General features: G+C 44.3%; 1 protein-coding gene across 2 annotated transcripts; it reads right to left on the bottom strand.

Annotated features, from left to right (window-relative positions):
- Positions 1–6,377: 6,377 nt before the first annotated feature.
- Positions 6,378–16,552, bottom strand: LOC144720993 (Golgi reassembly-stacking protein 2-like). Of its 2 annotated transcripts, none has more exons than XM_078598251.1 (10): positions 16,356–16,552; positions 15,176–15,256; positions 13,653–13,856; positions 12,697–12,783; positions 12,434–12,564; positions 11,596–11,713; positions 9,869–10,031; positions 9,252–9,308; positions 8,550–8,666; positions 6,378–8,447 (listed from the first exon to the last, which is right to left on the bottom strand). In XM_078598251.1, exons 1-10 carry the CDS (start codon positions 16,416–16,418, stop codon positions 8,149–8,151), a joined length of 1,320 nt encoding a protein of 439 aa, XP_078454377.1. In that variant the 5' UTR covers positions 16,419–16,552; the 3' UTR covers positions 6,378–8,148. The 2 variants fall into 2 exon arrangements, with proteins under 2 accessions (XP_078454377.1, XP_078454376.1); XM_078598250.1 differs by having other exon boundaries at positions 6,378–8,450; positions 16,356–16,551.
- Between the last annotated feature and the right edge of the window lie 216 nt (positions 16,553–16,768).

Genomic DNA, 16,768 nt, shown 5'->3' with positions numbered 1-16,768 from the left:
AGAGAGTGCTTTAAAATTCAACAACAGGTGACAATGTTTTAATTTAATGAGCTCAGCCACGACCTATTTCGCCGAGCTTTTAAGAACATTTAAGCGAGTCCAAAACACAATTTGATATTGCAGACTGCAGCGCCCTTTCCAAAAGAAAATCACATTTGATGACACTGAACTCTGCTTGGATCGTATTCAAATAGAGTTTTACTTCGATTTTTTTTACACAATTCATGTTTTGGCATCGCTAATTTGCTTGGTAAGCAATAGCACTAGGCAGTGGCTTCTCACGACGAAATGTGTAAAGATCAGAAATGCAGCACATTTAAATGACACCAATTTAGATGGATTGGGAAGCGTTTACGAACTGTGTAAGACTCTTCTTTATTACTCCTCCTCCTCTGGACATTTTCTCAGGCTTCAATATTCACTAAAGTACTTTTAATTAAAACACATTTTTTTTAAATCGCCATAATATCATTAAGTGCTGTGATTGTCGGATCCAATTAAGCCGAAGCTTTTTTTGTTGAGAAAAAAAAATCCACCTGTAGGAATTTAGAAAATGTCTAAAAAATTAATCAAAGAAAAACTGGTGAGTCAAGTTGTAATGGTAAAGCTCAGGGCCCTACTCAGAACTTCTTGTGATCCTCTTTATGCCTCCAGATGACTGTGGCTTTTTCAGGTCACGTAAAAAAATGCATGTGAACGCCAATTAATCGTCTCATATTCATGCACACGTGACAAGACGCTTGTCACTTCTTCGCTGCATCGAGGGAGTCGCTTCTCGGCGGTGGCGTGATTTGAGATCCTCTTTATGCCTCCAGATGACTGTGGCTTTTTCAAGTCACGTAAAAAAATGCATGTGAAAGCTAATTCATCTTATAATTGGTTATTTACCCTTCTGTCTGGCAACAAAACTGACACCTTTTTACAAGGAGTCATGTTGTGCGCCTTTTGGCGTCATCTGGTCCAACCCATATGAGACTAGGCTCTAAGGAAAGCTGTCTCGGGTGTGGATCAATCAACTTTAAGGACAGTGCACATTATCAGAGTTATGTTCTTTTGTTTGTATTATGACTGCAGGTATTGCGGTCTATGCAAACATGACTCCTTGTAAAAAGGTGTCAGTTTTGTTGCCAGATAGAAGGGTAAAGAACCAATTATCATATTTTTACTGGCAAATGAGGTTCCCATAGTGTAGGTCTAATTCATCTTCTCATATTCATGCACACGTGGCAAGACGCTTGTCACTTCTTCGCTGCATCGAGGGAGTCGCTTCTCGGCGGTGGCGTGATGGCAATTGTAGACAAGTCACGATGCTTTGGTTTGGCAAACGAAGGCTCATCTGCAGAGGTAGGAAAAATCATTTACCCTGACAGATGATTAATGCAAGTACCCCGTACGTTAATTAATTTCCGATTCACCTCGATGTGTGTGAGGTAGGAACTGGCCATGCCGCTCACTGCGCGAATGCAGTGGCCAGTGCAAGCGGGAACTGTGATGTCACGTTTCAATGTTGCACGTGTTTTGTCCACGATTGAGCAATACGCGTGCACGTTCTGAAATGCTGGAGGCTACACAACAATAACACGAACCTATGAAAACGGCTCCAAATTAGTATCAAGAGTCTTTATCAGCAGGGCTTTGCTCAGGAGAGCCAGTTCATCCTTCAATGAACTAGTAACGAATTTACAGGTTTTGATTACGTCACAACCCTTTTCAATCGGCTTCGTCGAGTGGTAGCGGGTTTAACGACGCATTTATATTTACGCGATCTAACCCAAGAAACCTCTTTGATGGATAATATTAGTCGCGAAAGCCAACGTGTTAAAAAAAATCAAATTGAATTGTCTCGAAGTACATGCCCCCCCCCCCACCCCCCGCCAATGTCTGCAAGGTTTTGCGATGTAGTCATGTCCACATGCCAAAGGAATCCACACATTTTGTTCAGCGGGGTTTATGAACATACTTCACCACACTAGGATTGGTCTCAACATATCACTTGCCGATGCTGTTAGCCTTGGTCAGGTATTGAACTCGGGTGGCTTCACAGCGCAGTGAGAGAAATCACTGCCTTGCCGCAGCACCTCGTACCGTAATGACACCGCGTGTGTTCATTTTACCGAGATTGCTGATGTAACATTGCATCCAGCAATCTTAGTTCGATTCCTCGCCATGGCGAACATCAGTGATGAGTGATATCTGAACTGGGGCGGGGCACGCCCTTCACCAACCAGTCCTGGGCCAGCCCTGGCGAAGTGGAGACACAAGCCAACACACAACACGGCTGCCAGAGCGTGCGGAGCTCTTCATGCAGCAGTGGATAGACCAGAGCTGTACATTATTATGGTTATCACGTGTACGCAGTGCACTGCATAGAGAACGACATCCGAGCTGTTGTCATTAACTGGAATGCGAAGCGGTGCTGTGTGAAATGTATTGGTATCATTATTTGAAGAGCAATAACAGCAGCAGAGCACGGGTTTCCGATTAACTGCGTAGTATTGCGTCTCTCGTCAGATCTCCTAAGTTAAGCCTTTTTTCATGATTATTTTATTATATTGTTTCCCTCCAGAAAACTCTCAGAGTCTCATGACCTCTTTCAGGAGGTGATTGCCAATTCTTCAGGCGTAGGGGAGCGATGATTGCAATGTATATTCCGAGAGTAATTTACGGGTATTTTTTTTATTTGGCCCTTGACACTGGCACACAATGGCCTACTCTTGCACGTGACGACAGGGGGTCTTTAACGTCCACTACGAAACAGACGGCACGTATTTTGTTACCGCTGCACCCACAGTGATGACCAGGGCAAGTCGCCGGACTCTAACCGTGAATCTCTGCAACGAGCGACTCACTCGGCCGTGCCACGACCCCACAGCTTGAGCCTGGATTGTGCTCGAGTTGACGCATCTCAACAGGCATGACACAGGTGGAGTAAACGCAGGGGGGCGTCCATAAATGACGTCACGCGATTTTGGACGATTTTTGACCCCCCCCCCCCCTTCGTCACACGGCGTCACAAAAAGTGAGACCCGCCCTCAAATATGACGTCACAAAGCTCTGCCCCCCCCCCCCCAAATAAAACATGCTTCAAATGGCTTTAAACTATTGTCATTGTAGTGCGTATTTAATGTGGCGCTGCACTCTGATGTTGTAGGAGAAAACATTTATTAAAAAGTCTATTTAATTTAGTAGAACGTGTTGTCGATATTTATTTAAAGTTGCGCATTTTGATGTGACGTCACATTTCTCAAACCCCCCCCCGCCCTTCGTCACACATCGTCACAAATGTCTGACCCCCGCCCCCCCGCCCTAGGTGCGTGACGTCATTTATGGAGGGCCCCTATGCTGCTTGCTGCAGGGTTATTCTGTCAACAGAGGACGGTGCAGCAAAATTCAATGCGCTCCGCGACAGCGCTCCAAAAGTTATGCGGCTCGCCTTCAGCACGCTCGTCTGCGTGTGGAGTGTGAGCCAATAACCCAGAGGTCGCAACCGGGTACCCGATACCCGTACCCTACCCGATACCCGGCTACCCGTACCCGGCCGGGTACGGGTAGCCGTTTGCGACCCTGGTGCGGCCGGGCACGGGTAGGCCGTTAGTCACTGGTGAGTAACCGTTTGTCAGAGGCGTAGCTAGGATATTTTGCGCCCGGGGACGAACTATAAAATTGGCGCCCCCCCCCCCCCCCGTTTAATCACATTTTCCTATTACCTCGAATAAGGAATAACAATTAACATTTTAATGAAACATTGTATTTAAAGAAGCAAATTTATAGAAATTATATTACATGGCTCACTCAGTCACTGTCGTAGACTGGTTGACATAGTCTACAAAAGATGATTTTTTCTCGATTTCACTGTCGCAAACTGGTCAATCACGTAATAAAAATCTGTTTTTTCCAATGTTTCCCTTTCAACACTAAGAAGAGCAAGATCGCTGAGGCGATCTTGTCCCATTGAAGCACGCAAATACGACAAAATAAGTTTCAATTTGCTGAACGACCGCTCACAGCTTGCAATTGAAACTGCTATAGTTAATACAATTTGCAGTGAAATTTGCAAATTCGGAAATATGTCGTCTTCATAAAACACAATAAAACCAAGAAGATCCAAAGGAGTTTCTGGTAGAACTTCATTCCGGTTACTGAGCAGCATTTTGCAATCTTCAATTTCTGTGAAAAGTTCGTGGCCATTGATGTCGGTGTCATAGAAATTTCCAAAATCTGTGCAATTTCGACGAATTGCATCGACATCTGTGTCGGATAGAAGAGTTTTGACGTCCAGCAGAAATCCAAATTTTGTGTTCAGGTCTTTTAGTCGTAAAAACCGTGTTGACATCTCCTGTTGAAGTCGATAGAATACGCTTTTCATAACACGCACAATTTATTTTTCTGCTGAAAGTCCTGCATCTCTTGCCAGTTCTCCTGGCATCTTCCGACGTCGTCTAATTCTTGTCCACATCGATCCCCCAGGCTGTGCATCTTGTTTTGGCGTTTTCTACAGCAACTTGGCTCAAATCATCACGAAGCTTGACAAATTCATGCTCCAAAGATTCAAGATGAGTTGCTGCTTTCTTGAAATTCATAGTAGGATCCTGTAAGTGCTTCTGAACACGATCAATTTTTCCAAGAATGACATTCCAGAAATGTAATAAAACTATGAAGTTAAAATTTAATACGCATGCCTGTAACTGTTCTGCATCACTACTGGTTTCAGGCGTCATAGTTACGTCCTCCGATAATTTGTCTAGCAGCCCTACTAGTTCATCCAGTCCTTCATAGATAGCTTTAACAGCTTCTGATCGTGCACTCCAGCGTGTTTAAGGCCGTCGTAGTTTCTGCCACCAAAAAACAGGCCAGTGACTAAGGCTGAAAGACTGCGCCTGTCTGTTGTTTGGGACGTTCTTCCATGTAAGTTCTTAATAGGCGCACGTACCAAAATGTAATTAGATATAATGTAGGCTGTGTGTGGCGGGATATATAATCTTTTAGGTTGAGGTGTAGATTTGTGCAGTAGTTTCAGGCTGCCGCGCCCGCCGCAATAAGTTATAATGTAACGTTGTAAGCCTCATTTTGGCGCCCCTTTACCTTGGCGCCCGGGGACATATGTACCCCCCTGCCCCCCCCTAGCTACGCCTCTGCCGTTTGTCACTCATTTCGGATAGGGTACGGGTAGGATACGGCTACCTGTACCCGGCCGGGTACGGGTACCCATTTGCGACCCTGGTGCGGCTGGGTACGGGTAAGGAATCAAAACACGTTTGCGACCTCTACAATAACCCCTGCGACCTGCACGGCATAGGACAATTCCCTCATTCAGTAGTGGACTGACAACAAAAAAGGCTGGCTGTACGTGTACGTACCAAATGCAAAATCATGATCTCATTGCTCCAACTGTTGCGATGCGATCAGCTCATGTGCCGGAGGGAAATGGATGTTGGCATTGTTAGGACCTTAAGGGATGGCAACAACCACTCTTTGGCTGTGCAGCACATTTGAAATAAGTGGAGCTGGCTCGGTTAATCTGTTGTACTGGAAGAGCATTAAAAAAGATATCCATGTTTAGATTTAACTCGTAATTCGAAAAGACAATGTATTTTATTTGCATATGTTGATTTCCTGCCCATGTACCAGGATTAGCGTGCATGTTTATTCGGGTATTACATGCCAGATATGAATCTTTGCTTCAGTTGCAGCAATGTAATATTGTTAAAAGCAGGAGGCTGAAACTGTTTTGACGGCGTAAAGCTGCTTCCAAAGTATTTGCACTTGACTTAAGCCGTGAAAATGCCATATGTGCCGATTAAAAACAAACTGGTTACACTGGTTCACTAATTCCACGCAGAACGAAGCTGGCCTGTGGCACAATGGCAATTCAGTAAAATTATCATCAAGTTGACAATGCACAAAGCAGTTTTCAGTTCCTTTCTCTGAAATAATCCTAAGCTCGAGTTCCCTCATTGACTGCTGCATTCCTTTCTGGTGTTCTCAACTCGATACCAACACTCGGTACACGTTGCTACTTGCGCAGGTGTATAGCCAGACATATTTGTAAGTTCTCTGTTCTTTTATCTCGAGGTTCTCCTTTAGGGAGTCGAGTGCGATTGTTTTAGGTTGTAAAGCTACAGTCGCTAAGAAAATCCAGACATTACAATTTAAGCAGGTAAATAAAAACTTTTTGTTGGTTTATTTTTCAAATGGGAAAATTCTACAATATTGTAAAATGCTGCTACAAAGAGAACGCCAGCCAGTTGCCTAAACACGTTAAAATTATATTAATTAATTTAATGATAATTTATATATCTCCTTGCTGTGGAATGTAACTTTCACAATGCAGCATAACATAAATCCGGGGAACAAAGTAAAACGTTAAGACCACGAGGTTATTATAGTGCCACCTTTAATTCCGTTCCGCGGATCCGTAAAGTGCCATTGGATCGCCATCTGACAAAACAGGCAGAGCGTCTCGCAAGAGCCTCGTGTGAGCAAACTGTACCGACGGGTGTCAAGGTTTCAATCCTTGAAGAGCAAACCACGATGCCGACATTGTCACAACCGCTGCCACGACGGATGGCAGTATGTGCACCGGTGATATTTAAAACGAATCTGACCAGACTCTTTGAACTACAAATTGTTAGTGTTTTAACGTACGTTACACATATTTTGAAAACGACAAAAAAAACTTTGGTGAAAACTGACAAGTCATTGAGATGTTTAATATAACCCATTGAAGGCTATGTCTGCGAGTGCTGCTGAGCTGAGAGATTGATGCTGAAATCAACTGTGTATGAAGTAGAGGGATGTAAATCTTTGGGGTTTATTAATTTGCCAAATATTTCAATTGCAATACAAATTGAAAACTCACCACATTAGTCAAAATAGCATTTATGACAGAATATATATAGGCTACTATTTTTACAATGGCCCCTCTTCAATGGCAATGCCTCAAATACTCTAGAGGGACATTTCCTACAATGTGAGTTTATTATATATCGTTGTGCTATCAGGCAATCAATGATGAACGTGGTACGTTTTTACAACTTGCATGTTTTGACCAATTCAGTCTAGTAATTTTGGAATTCCGTTTTTGATAGCGCTACTCAAAAATACCCAGTGGAATTTTGACTTAAAGTTTATCTAAAATAACTTAACTCGATAATGAAATGATGATGGGTTTCAAACTGAAAAATCCCTGCCATACATTACTGAGGGCACACACAAAGCCAGTTTTGGGCATCCTGTTAAGCAGCGTCCTCTGATTCTGAACTGCTTAAATCTAACATTTCCAAGTTGACCTCATGTAAGGGGCAGAACTAAGAAGTTGAGAAAACATGTTCCACCTCCCAAGTGCAAGGTACAGTAATCATTGTGGCGACTGCATGGATGTATAACAATGTGTTCAATGGATTCTATCCGTGGGGGAATTTGTTACACTATTTAGCAGCAAATGCTGCCCCTCTGTGGGAATATATAACAAGTGTTCATATCCAGTTTGGCAACTGTCCAGCTCCGTACATTTGTGCTGAATGCATTGAATCATCATATAAAATGCTTCCCAGCGGAAACAAGAATTTAACATCAACATGTGTGAAGACATACATCTTGAACATACATACATAAATATGTATGTCTTCATACATACATCTTCGTTTAACACACCATAATAGTCTACAAAGCTCCACAAAAAATAAAGCCTTCACAGTATGTATGTCAGTCTGTGTGCACCAATTGCACACAACAGTAATACTACAACCGCTGAAATATTGTTGGTTTTCTTTTATAATGTGAATTTCTGGGATTGATGTGAGCCCACACATGATATAAAACAGAAACAAAACGTATTAAGCGCTACTCTCTCTCCCATAATGAAATATTATTGCAAATGTGCCAATATGTGAATGACGTGGCCAGTTGCGTTTTACTTGTGCCCAAATATGACTATGCAGACAACAGACTTGTACAGCCCTTACCTTCATGAATGACAGTCTGCTGCTGTTTGTGATGCGTTATTTTACTCTGTCAGTCAAAGATTGGCTTAAACACTACCACAACCTAACGGTCTCATCGGTTAATGCCGATTTGGTTCCATGCACCGCAAAAGCACTTTATAGACGAAAGGGTGCGTCGGCAAAACAGTTGGACAAATGAGATGTTTTAGCTGCTGCCACTGGCTGCTGCTGCTGCCATGGGTGGATTGAGGCCTGATGACGTCGCTACCATAGGCACTGGGCCGATGGGCGGAACACCAGCAAGCGTGGTGGGGAAAGTGCTGGGAAGCGTGCTGGACAGCTGCAGGTTCGTCATGTTGGTCAGATAACTTAGATTGGGAATGTTAGATATGTTGGGCAGGCCAGCGGGGAGCGAAGGAAACGTCGTGGGAAGGCCTCCCGCCAGCGACAATGGCGGCACTTGTGAGGGGAGGAAACTGTCAGGCAGCGAGGGAAACGGTCCACCTGCTGAAAAAGAAACGAGAGATAAGTTATACATAACGGTGTCGGCAAGGAATGCGGATGGCGGCATTTGCATTATAATAGTGATCTACGTAAGTTGCCTACCTGCAGTGGTGGTGGTTGGTATGGGATTAGCACCAGACATTGGGCCGATGGGCGGCAGGTTGAGTGGAGGCATGGTAAAGCTTAGGTTGGGCATAGTTCCAGGTAAGGTTGCCACACCTGTACAATGGGCAAAGTAAAAAGGGTAGTTATACACTTACATGAGAGTACACGAGTACTTACACATGTGTACATGATTTTACATCTGAACCCATATGTTAACTTTGTACAACCGATGTAACTGTAATGTTAAAAGTAAATGTCACTTAGTTTTACTTGAATGAAAAGTGTCTTGAAATGTTTTGTGTACACTTATTAACTCACGGAAATATCTATACATTGGTTAAAGTATGCTTGTGTACAAGGCTATATATAGTGATTTGTACACTGCGCTACAAACCCAGTGACACGAGTTCAATTCCCGTTCATGGCCATCACCAGTGACGATTATCTGAACCAGTTATGGGCCTCCCCTAGGTCGACTCAGCCTCAAATGAGTACCTGGTGTGGTGTCTCAACATCACAACTGGGGAGACAAAGGCGGCCGGGCGTGGTGTTGGTCACCCACCCCATTGTGTGCCATGCCAGCCTTCATAGGTGCTCGCTAACAGCACTTTCCCCAACAGTCTGTTCAAGCTATATGGGGGATCTTTGTCTATGTGCATACAGCTATATTGTGCATAAAACTACAGTTACAATATTTACTTGTAGATGTCAGGAAGGCATTAGAAGAGGTAGGGATGACTGGCATAGTCGGAGAGCCTACAGGGTCAGAATTAACATCACACATTTCATTACTTGCATCAAATGCACATTTAAAGTAATTTAAAATCATCTAGCACAAAAAGTTATATCGGTGCGTACAGAACAGGCAAACTTGGACTCCTAAAGGCTATTATATACTCGGGAAATATTTTGGTAGTCAATGGCAATGCTTGCCAATTTCCACTGGATAAATGTCCTTACTGCTCCCCCTCGTGGGCAACTAGGATAACTTCAAATTAGATCAAAGACATAGGTCACATGTCTACACAAATGGAGACCAACCATCGTTTGTCATAGTTCTGAAAATAGTACAGACCGGCCCACATCATGGACTTGACACTGGAACAAGTAACAAATGTAGTTTTTACTGGCTAGACAGAATTCTGTGAATCTATGCCAAGTTGCCATGGGTGCTCACAATAAACGTACTGCCAGTGACAGTTGCCGACAAAGACTGCTCAAGTGAACCATCACTTTAATCAACGCCTGTGCTGTCATTCCGACTCGCCCCCCCCACCCCCACCCTCGTTGGAGTTGAATGCAAAAGGGAGGGCTACCTGTGTTCAGGACACTGCTGAGAGGTGGCGGAATTGCCACTCCGGGGCTGCTGAGCGACAGTCCAGACAATGTTTGCTCCAGACCCGTGCTGGGAGTCATGGCGGCAGTGACAGTGGCAGCCGGCGAAGCACTCGCCATTGAGCTACCAGCAGACAGCTGCACCTGAAAGGCAGCAAACCCAATGAAGACCGAGTGAATTAAGGAACGTTGCATCTGCACTACCCCGTGACTTTGTGATCACAAGTGTCACGATATGATTGCGTATTACCGCTTGTATGATTTTAAATGTACGCGAACAGCAGATACGTCATGCCGCTGCTGAATGAGTGCCTTCCCATGCCTGTATGGGTTGTGAGGGTTATATGACCAGACCTCACCACGCTGGGTAGTGCTGGTTGGTGAGGGCGGGTAGCATAAACGTGGAAGCATAAAAGTAGTACATTTATGTATTTTGCTGCATTGTCCTCGACTGCCTATAGTATAGCCATGTAAGCTCTATGACAACATTTATATGTATGGTGATCACCCATCCAGGCACTATCAAGGCTTAATACTGCTTAGCTTGAGCACATAGAAGCAGTCACGATACGTTTTTAGTCCTGCTCTTTTAACAACAAGACCACCACCACAAGCAGCAATGCAAACAGGTGTGCATACATCCAACAAATAGAAGGGTGCCCTATTGTGTAGTCAGTTGTATAAGTTATGCAGAGTTTATATACTTCGCATGCTGTGGAACCGAAAGCCAGTGAAGTACTTCCCGCATCAGCTTTAGGAGTCTGTGGTCATATCACCTCGTGCCGGTAATCTGCATTCATGACACGACTGAGATGTGCCTGTTACTGCAATTGCAGCGTTTTATCAAGCAACTTTGAAATGGCGGATTCAATACTGCTCAATAGTTTTTCAATTCAACAGCATTGAGTCATCTTCTTGAGCAGTGGCTGATCTTTTGCTTTGTTAGCAACCATAAGACAAAGACATGTTTAAGAAGAAGCACTCTGGTATTTCTAAATCAACCAGGTTGGAGCCGAGTCACACTGGCATAACTTGTGTGGAGCAGCAGCATATATCGGCTTCTCTCTAACGTTATGTTGTACGAGGAGCCCACGAGGTTGATTGTTTGAACTTCTGCATATGGAACTTGATGTAACGGTGCACTGGCAGTCAAAGCCTGAACATCAGCAACCGTGTTGGAAAAGGACGAGGCAAATTTCCCAGCATTTTGAGAGCCGGAATCATTGTCCCGGTCGTTTGTCATCTCTCAGAAAGTCTGCCACAGCCACTGTATGAGTTGCCACAGCATCAGACATCTTTTCGTGCCAGTACTGACGTTTTCTTGGCTTTAAGCATCCAATTAATCTGCTTCGTTTGGTCGATCCAAGTTAGTCAGTCTGTGAGAGTACGAGTACGGCAAAGGCGTCGCTCAAGCATTCTTGTTCATCACTGTATAGCGAAATACTCCACATCGAAATACTTGGTTAGCAGCTGTACTTCACAACGGACTGTTTGAGTCGGACAAAGTTTTATCAAAAAATTCTCCCATTGTACATTTTTTAGGTTTTCCTGGTTCATCAATCGTCTTCTCATTGAGAGGCACCAGGTTGCTATACAGGGCCGAATAAAGCAGGTCCAGTTTAACAAAGAGCTGTACATCTATATGATCAACAAGGTTTGATGTGTATAGTGTAGGGGGTTTTTAAGATGCATCACGGTGCCCCCTTACCTCTGTGAAGCCCTCAAGTCGCTGTGAACTGTAGCCAAGTGCAGCATTGGGGTTGGACTCGGTGAAGGGACGCGTGGGAATCCGGTGAAGGTAGCCATACCCAATGCCACACCCGAGCCTGAAGCAGAAGCACCAATTACCAGGTTTATTTTATAATCCTGCATGAAAAAAATACGAAGCATGTGCCTTCACTTTGAGCTGTCTCACCATACGTAATAATTGTATGGTTAACAATGTGCATGTACATGAGGAGCAGTAGACTCCACTTGCATCCCACATTTTGATTACTGGTCATGCAAATCTACGACAAATGGGATCTGGACCTCAACATAATCTAACGGCTATCAGTAAATGCATGACAAATGGTAACAAAACAATAAAGAGTAATAGTATAAAAGATTGTAACTAAAGGTTTGGTCTACTCCATCATGCCTTGTAATTCACGTGACATCACCATACTTTGTGATGTTACGAGAATTTTGGACGATGGCAAGTCATAATAGGTTACTTTCAGAATTAGACCGAACAATTTGTCATATATTTATCCAGTCTTGCATTGGGATTATTGTCCAACACCAATAAAGACTATTTTGTGTGTGGGGTACTCAAATAGAATCCACGCATACATGAGGATAACACTGTTTAAAAAATCTGAACAAGTGAGTTCATCAATCCATTTGTTGTACCGCCACCTCCTGGGAACCTCGCTGCATAGCAGACATTTCACAATAATGCATGATCCATCAACCCATGGCTCCATAAAGCTTGGCTATGACACTATACCACAGGAACTTGCGTGTGTTTTTATATGTATGTTCACATATGTGCGATTACGTACAATCCCTCCCCTCCCCAGGACTTGTTAGGTGTGATGATGACCTCTCGACAGCTGTCCGTGTCCGTGTTGTACACATAGAGCTTAAGAGGTTTCCCGTCATGAGACTCAATCAGGGAGAACAAGTCTTCAGACTGTGGCAGAGAAAGGACCACAGCGCAAAATACAGGTTACGGGCGTGCAGCAAACAACAAGTCTGCAGTGCAATATTAAAACATGTACATGACGAACATAGCTCAATATTAGAAGTTGTCTAACTGCCATACCTCATTTAGCACAGCATCCGCACCGATGATATAGTCAGTGAAGGGACGCAGCCCAGCGAGGACAGCAGGGGAGTTGGGCTCCACCTCCTGCACGACAAGAGAATTGCCAACACCATGTGAGACTAAGGAAAGCTGTCTCGGGTGTGGACCAATCAACTTCAAGGACAGTGCACATTATCAGAGTTGTGTTTTATGTTTGCATTATGACTGAAGGTATTGTGGTCTATGCAAACATGACTCCTTGTAAAAAGGTGTCAGTTTTGTTGCCAGATAGAAGGGTAAAAAAACAATTATCAAGCATTGGCTACCTTGATCAAAACAGGTATCCAACTCCTAAACGTTACGAGTGGACAGCCACTCAATTATTGTTTGTGTTTGCAGAACACCTTAATGTGTCCACCAGAGAAGAGTGAATATTAAATACGAGGTAAGTGATTGTAAACAAGTGCTATTATCACGCTTTCATGCATTACAGGTAATTAACGATATTACTGAGCAGGGATTGGCTATTTTTGTTATAATAATAATAATGCCTTACTTATTCAAGAAAACCTCAGAGCTTCAATAGGATGTTTCCAATATTTGGCCAATTCCGCTTTGAGTGTTCAGAATATGGGAGGAAAATAGATAAACCCAATAAAACCCACATGCACAAGCAAATGATAATTAAAAGCGACACACAAAATGTAGACAAGAATGTAGTTCCTATAATGCAATATGGTCACCTTACACAATTCTGCACGATTCATAAACTCTTACCTCCAAAGGACTGAATTACATGTATGCGCCACTACGCCTGGCAAACGCATCGAGTGTTCTCATTACAGGTATGATCCACCATGCATTGCACCATCCGACCGTGAGAGAAATGCCTAATTAATGACAATAATCAGTTTTCTTGTGGTTCTCCACACTTATCACAATGTTCTCAAATATTCGCTGGGGAATTTGCTCACCAGAATGTGCCACACATTTTCGTTGGCACCGTCAAAGCTGCAGAACCGAATGCTGACACCCAGGAGGCCCTGGCCGCCCCACAGCGCGCTGGGCGTCACCGTCACTTCGCGCACCTTCAGGTTTTTGCTGCTGTACACCTGCATCAACACTGGCTTCTCCACATTCTCCTTGAGCTGCTGCCGCAGCATGTCATTGTCCTTGTCCTAAAGCGGGCCATGTCGGGGGAGTACAGCGCAGTAAGCAATGGTACATAACATTCGCGTGTGAGGAGAGCTGATTAACCGGAAAAAAATTGGTAAGAGAAGATAACTGCAAAAACATATACAGGCATGTACACTCTTTGTCAATCCACTGCGAGATGAGGGCCTACCAATGCTGGAGGGGTGGCGGGGGGCATAGAATTCTTAGAAAGTATTGTAGTTCTAATTATTTGAGCATATTTATGATCGCTTCCATAAAATAATTATCTGAAACTCAGGTATGATTCCAATAATATATAATATCTAAGGTAGAGCAAATGAGACCATGAATATTTAGCTATCAGCATACCTTGCCCAACACTGATTTATTGAACGCGTGTTTCAGCTATACACTGTTTACTTATTGAAGTACGTTTTCCGGAAAGACGGCGGTGACGTTTCGATTGCACGTGGTTTGACGCTGCTAAGATTCTCATCTCCACGTCAACAAGTTGTGCACGGTTTGTTTGTAGATTCTGCGGATGAATATATCATTGCAATTTTCCCTGCTGTGTTACCAGCATCCCGTGCACATTGTCCACGCTGTTGTGTTGATCATCTCGTGACTATTATTCGTACCCAGTGCCCTTAAGACAATTTTTAATCATGGCTCTGAAGCATAAATTAAGTGGTGGTAATTCTCGTGAGAAAAATCTGAAAAAAGTGCAGTTGTTAGATAGGCTTGCGAGAGGTGAGTGCTGCACCCGTTGAAATGTGCTATGGTATGAATGAATCGACTGGAAACGATTAGGAAATCGGAGGAAAAGATAAGGGCCAGTGTTTTTTGCCAGCGCTCCCATCAGTGGTAATGCATTGGAAAAGTCGCTTGATTTGAGGACCCAAGAATGCAACCCTATTTTTCCCTACGGTCTATTATTTGTCAAAAGCGGTGTTGCCCAACATGCTGTTTTCCAGGATCGGTATCCCCACATTCGGCGAGGTATTACTGTACTCGTATGTCAACGTGCATACGATAACATTTAGCAGAATGTGCTCGATGAGAGTTTCAATGTGTATCCCATCACGCATGCCAGGTTGCCATAGACGGCTGCGGACCTGTGCTACGTGTCAGGCTTCAGATGGTAGTGCTACAAAATCCATTCATGTATTGTACTTATATGCTCTCGCATCTATGCTCCCCACCTTCACCAGCGTGAAGTATATAATCAAAAAAACCCTATCACCCGCATGACATGTGGAGGCCATGCTCCAGCAATGCATTGACAAAAGGGCTGTACTGAAAATGCATTTTAATACGTCTGTTATCGGAGCTTCATTTATACCAGTCTGGTGCTTTCAATGGCCACTATGAAGTCGAAGAACGGTTCGAGTCCTGCCTGGTGGCCTGGCGAGCCCTCCTGCACCTGCGGTCGGGACACAAGAGCACAGGATATGAGAAATCTCAAACAGGGGTGACCACACTGGAACCTATTTAATGGCAACAATGTAATTTCAACAATGACAGGTAGTGTAACTGCCATGGATTTTTTTTTTATTCAGATGAAATATTTTAAATGTTAAATGTTACATTTGCTTTCATAACTGTAAAGACAGCCGGACCAAATGGTTAGATTGACCGTTTAATGTAATTTATATTATGGATGAAACTCAAAATGCATTGGTTTAAAACGTGAGTTTATTCTGAATGACTGTAGATTGAGGCTCTGTTTACAGTTATGAAAAGGTGGTAAACCACGAAACATTCCTAATGGAGGGGGCAAGTTAGTCCACAGCACAATTACTGTTGACTTCCCACAGTGACTCATTTTACAAACCCCAGAAGAATGAACCTCTGAATCGGCCCTTTTAATGGGTTTAGAACTTACGAATATGAGCCCTCTGAAGCGACACCAACGCATGTTTTAAACTCAGGACCATCGGTTCCCTGACAAGGCCATAATAAACGTGGCATAACCATTATTATACCCAGAACCAAAGTTTGAATGCAGGTCCTCGGCGAATATGAACACAGCCACTATGAGCCTGACATGCCCATTATAGACTACCTTGCACACCCATTCGCAGTGTTTGAACCCAAAGGCCTCCTCCAATGTCTGACGTGGCCATTACGCACCTGGGAATGGCCATTATACACCCCTCTGAGAGACACCCTGTGACCCAAGGCTGAACGCCAATGTCTGACGAGGACATTCTCAACGTAGCATGGCCATTACGAGCACCCCCCTCACGAGACCCCAGGGGCTTCAATCCCACAGGGCTTCGTGTCGAGGCTGTTAAGCCACCTCAGCCACTCGGCCACAATTCGCGTAACATCTCCCCCCCCACCCCACCCCTGTGCCTCTCAACAGACACAAATGAAGGCATTGCACGCTCACGCCAAGATTTACAAAGTGACAACAAATTCCGTAAATTGGTGACTTGAATCTCCGGTGCGGTCCTCTTGAGAGGCTGTCCTGGTGAAGCATCAATGATAAACACACACACACAGGCACGCACGCCTACCCTCAATACATGGTAGCCCTCGCTTCCTCCGCCGGGAATGTCCACGCTCTGCGCTCCACCCATGATGTATAACTGTGAAGTTTATTTTTTTATGTAAATGTCACTTTATTTATAATTAAGTTCAAAAGTCGGCGGAGGCGGCGTTGTGGCTTGAGAGGGCCTCGTCTGGGGTTCAACGCGACATTGGAATATGCAGTCCGGACACGCGGTCCCGCTGCGAAAAACGCGCGCCATTGGTTAAAGGGTGTTCCCACGTGATCGCATGTCTCTCTGCTATTGGTCTAAAGCGTGCACGCTTGCTTATGCGCTGTAAGATTTCCAATGGGGGAGCTGTGGCAGTGACGTGGCGCTGAGATTGAAGGGGGGCGGTGGGGGGGATGAGGGGAGGGGCGGGGGGCTGAGGGCTGAGGGGA

This window comes from Lampetra planeri, chromosome 10, assembly GCF_965212315.1.
Source record: "Lampetra planeri chromosome 10, kcLamPlan1.2.h2, whole genome shotgun sequence".
NCBI lineage: Eukaryota > Metazoa > Chordata > Hyperoartia > Petromyzontiformes > Petromyzontidae > Lampetra > Lampetra planeri.
The sequence above is the reverse complement of the archived record's forward strand: the minus strand, read 5'-3'. Positions and strand labels throughout refer to the sequence as shown.